Raw genomic sequence first — 4,040 nt, forward strand, 5'->3', positions numbered from 1 at the left:
CTTGGTTCGCTCCTTGCTCCCATACCAGGAAGTCATTGTGTGTTAGCTCCGGTGCTACCTCGTTAGTTCCTTCCACGTAGCTCCAATAACCATGCCCAATCAAGTACTAGTGCATTTTATATGACCAGGACAAACAGTTGCTCCAGTCGAGTTTCTCTGTTTGAAGTGAACTCGTCATACCTCTATCCATACCTTTCTCTATCTGTTGTTACCGGTTATTAGGGTTTTTCTTCGAAAGCATTTGCCAGCTGTAGAGGTTCTCAACCCTCGCACTCTGATACCATGTGAAGGTTAGCGTGTGGAAGGGTTAGACAAACCGGCTCAACAGGATAGCAGTAGAAAATGAGAAAAGGTTTAATGGAGAACTTAACACAGAGAATACTCATGGGAGAAAGAAAGAAAGAAAGATATATTAACGTCTTCTAAGGCCAAATTTGGCCCATGAGACAATTGGCCCTAAACTCAATTCAAAATATCACTCTGAAACTCTGTACATACAACGTGCTAAACAACACTATTTATAGAAGTCCTCAAAAGGACTGACAGAAGTACTATGTACTTCAATGCTCATGCGAGCGTCTGACACTAACTACGAGACAATGATTACCTAGTAGTCTAGGCTACTACTAGGCTTCCAGTTCGCACTCGAATTCGGCTCTCCAATCCGTCTCCCCGATCCAGCTGGTTGTTTCCGGATGTTGATCCGGCTCTGGCTTATTCAGCCAATCCAGATCCGGTTGAGCTTGTTCGCTTAACAACGACACATAGCCGGCATTTGTGTGGGTTCGACCGTGCCATGTGTTGGTCGGTCAGGACGACAAAGGTGTCCGTAGGGACGAGTGCTGGTCGAATTCGAGAATGTGTGGGGCTGGACAGGGATTTGAAACATAAGATAATGCATGTATAATAATTAGGAGTAGTACCAGTTTACATTCCTTACGTAACCGACCATGCTCCCTATAAAAAGGGACGTGGAGCTTTGTAAAAGTTTATCGTCAAATGTATCGAGTCAATTGCTTCATAGAAAATCTGTTTGCTTATACTCTTAGTCTGTGTTGTAAGAGACTCTATCTTTTATTGTGTACTATGAGTAACCAGTCAGTTGTAGCCATCTTGGATCGTGTATTCAATAGACATTACAACTTGATCAAGTATTGTTCTGTGTGAGCTTACCTTGTTATTGTTGTGTGACCCGTCCACGTTCCCCATCCTATGACCACAATACCTTGAGTCGGGTACCAAAGGAGTGAGTGTTTGAACCCCCGATTACTAAGGGCAGTAAGACCCCTTACCGCTACTACATGTATTGCTGCTACAATCACTCCTCACCACCTCTGTTTGTATGGCCATTGCAATGTCTCATTACTACCTCTATTTGTACCACCACTCTAGTCGCTCATTATTGCCTCTACAAATATTGTTGTTGCCTATAGTCATTACCACCTCTCCAAGTAGTGTTGTTGCCATCGCTACTTCATGTGCATGCATCTTGAACATCGAGAATTGCTACTCACTTTCACATGTATTATTTTTGGTCTCATAGGTCATATTTAACCTCTAAAGACAATAATAGAGTATATATATCTATCTATCTATCTCTTTGTGAAAATCTTGAAGTTCATATACTACACCTACAAATAACCAAGGTCCAAAGAACATAGCTAAATAATTGGGGCATATTCACTTCAAGTTTTCACTTAAAATAATATTCATGTATAACAATGACAATCATAAGTAACACATTTTATTATGTTAAGCAACATACTAGATCTTCCTCGAAGTAAGTCGAGGTAACAACTGAACAAGCAACACATTTATTATGTATAACAACAACACACTATTTTTCTCTAAGTAGAGAGACAATAGGTTATTACAATAAACAATCATTTCATGAGATAGTTATAACTATCTCTCTCTCTCTCTCCCTCTTTCTTTATGACAAGCTTAAAGTTCATATTATTGTACCATGATAACAACTAAACAAGCAACATATTTATTATGTATTGCAACACACTCCATTTTTCTCTAAGTAGAGAGACAATAGGTTATTGCGATAAACAATCATTTCTTGATATAGTTATCTCTCTCTCTCTCTCACACCTTGTAACAATACACCTAAAAACAACCAAGATGTAAAGACCATACCGGAGAAATTGGGGCATAATCATTTTAAAATTTCACTTAAATTAATATTTTTTGTACCATGATAACAATCATAAGTAACAAATTTTATTATTTTTGTCAACACACTAAATTGTCCTCTAGCTAAGTTGAGAACTTGTATGTTATTACGATAAGAAATCATTTGATGAGACACTTACAACTATCTCTCTATGACAACTTCAACCTTCATATAATATACCTAGGAACCACCAAGGTCTATGGAACATAGACAAATAATTGGGGCATAAACATTTGAAAATTGGCTTGAATTAATATTATTGTACCATAATAACAATTACAAGTAATGCATTTTTTGACGATTAGCCACATAGTATATATCTTCCTATGGGTAAATAGAGAGCCGATAGGTTATTGCGATGAACAATCATTTAGGAGGATGAGTAGAGACCATCCTCAAAAGATCACCTTTGTTGGCCCCTAATACTCTTCCCACTTCCTTACCATCCTCCAACATGATATATGTGGGATATCCTTCAATATACATCTCCCTTACCACCCGCTGTTTTATAAGATATAAATTATTAACCAGTGTAGGTTCAAATTTTATACATAAGTATTTATTTTGTTCAAATTATTTCTCATTTCTTAGTCATAAACATTTCATGACTCTCCACAGATATTATTCATTATGTATTCTTATGTCTTTCGTAACATTTTCAATAGATGAATTATTCATTCTACAAATTATGTCAACTCTCCAATACACTTTAATGTAAGATCAATTTCCCAAATTTATATTTCACTTGCTAAATGTCAACAATATAGCTAAATTTATATTTCACTTGCTAAATGTCAACAATATTGTTAAATTTATATTTCTTAGATAATATATGAAATTAATATAAGAATTCTCCAAAATTATATGAGTGACTGATAACTATTTATGTAAAAGCTTATATACACATAGTCATAAACGTGCCATCTCTTTGCTCTATGTCCTCCCTTCATGAACATCTTTGTGCATTACTTTTGTTGACAATATCAATATTACCTTCAATACACCAGCATCCACCTTTACAAATAAAATGTCTTGGAATTGTCTTGCAAGCTCTTCAAAGTAAATGTCCATGGATTTACAAGGTCCACACCAACTTGCCATACAACTTACAACCATCTTACGTGTATAGATTAAGTGAGAGAAAATAGACCAAGTTAGAAAAAATATATTAAGTGAGAAAAATATATATTAACCTCGTAAACCACAAATACTTACCAACTTAGATTTTGAAGCAGCACTCTCATGTAGGAGACTGCTCCATATGCCTTCTGCATCACATGTTCTAACATAGCTTTTTGCTTCCATAACACAAGAATGATGAGCAACAAGGAAATAATGAAGTAGCTTATGCCCTCCATGCCATTTTATAGTAGAAATGAAAGACAATGATTTGTTGATCAATTGATTGTTATTAATACTGCCACTCGAAGAGGCAACCTATTCATTCCAGAAGCCACCTAGTTGAAAAAGTTACTGGTAAGGTAGAAAGCTAAGGATTTATTTAGTGAAACTAGTGGAACTAAGAAATTAGAAAAAGAAAAGTGTATCACCATGAATATAATTGCAAGATTATAGGTTTCAAATCCTCTTTCAAAAAGCATACACAATGCTTTACAACGTCCATATGACCTTTTTTTATATTTAGAATGTTGTAAGAACACAAGTTAGTGCATTGCATTTGTTGGTCTTGGGCAATGTCTATTTTCATAAGATAGTATTACTTTTGAGCTAATAAAGGAATGTTAATAATATGTAATATATCTTCTTTGTAGCATATTCTAATTTTTACCCCTTTACAATGTGTTTTTGTCTTGTGTTTGATTTACTCAAACTATCCATAATCTTTGTTAAGCCATAT

At 35.4% G+C, this 4,040-nt stretch overlaps 1 protein-coding gene across 2 annotated transcripts; it reads right to left on the reverse strand.

Annotated features, from left to right (window-relative positions):
* Positions 1-2,207: 2,207 nt before the first annotated feature.
* On the reverse strand, positions 2,208-3,562 carry LOC147860209 (thioredoxin H-type-like). 2 transcript variants are annotated; one of them, XM_087324683.1, is made up of 3 exons: positions 3,398-3,562; positions 3,174-3,298; positions 2,208-2,678 (listed from the first exon to the last, which is right to left on the reverse strand). In XM_087324683.1, the coding sequence occupies exons 1-3, from the start codon at positions 3,485-3,487 to the stop codon at positions 2,549-2,551; spliced, it is 345 nt and encodes a 114-aa protein (XP_087180809.1). In that variant the 5' UTR covers positions 3,488-3,562; the 3' UTR covers positions 2,208-2,548. The 2 variants fall into 2 exon arrangements, with proteins under 2 accessions (XP_087180809.1, XP_087180808.1); XM_087324682.1 differs by having other exon boundaries at positions 2,208-2,683; positions 3,176-3,298; positions 3,398-3,555.
* Between the last annotated feature and the right edge of the window lie 478 nt (positions 3,563-4,040).

This window comes from Azolla caroliniana, unplaced genomic scaffold (genome assembly GCF_043228905.1).
Source record: "Azolla caroliniana isolate FFs.n. ecotype wild unplaced genomic scaffold, voAzoCaro1.0.p SCAF_9, whole genome shotgun sequence".
Taxonomy (NCBI): Eukaryota; Viridiplantae; Streptophyta; class Polypodiopsida; order Salviniales; family Salviniaceae; genus Azolla; species Azolla caroliniana.

Coding starts and splice junctions, on each gene's coding strand:
- LOC147860209 (XM_087324682.1), bottom strand. CDS start 3,487: ATGGAAGCAAAAAGCTATGTTAGAACATGTGATGCAGAAGGCATATGG. Junction 3,299..3,397: donor CTGCTTCAAAATCTAAGTTG/GTAAGTATTTGT, acceptor TATACACGTAAG/ATGGTTGTAAGTTGTATGGC. Junction 2,684..3,175: donor TGGATGCTGGTGTATTGAAG/GTAATATTGATA, acceptor CTTATAAAACAG/CGGGTGGTAAGGGAGATGTA.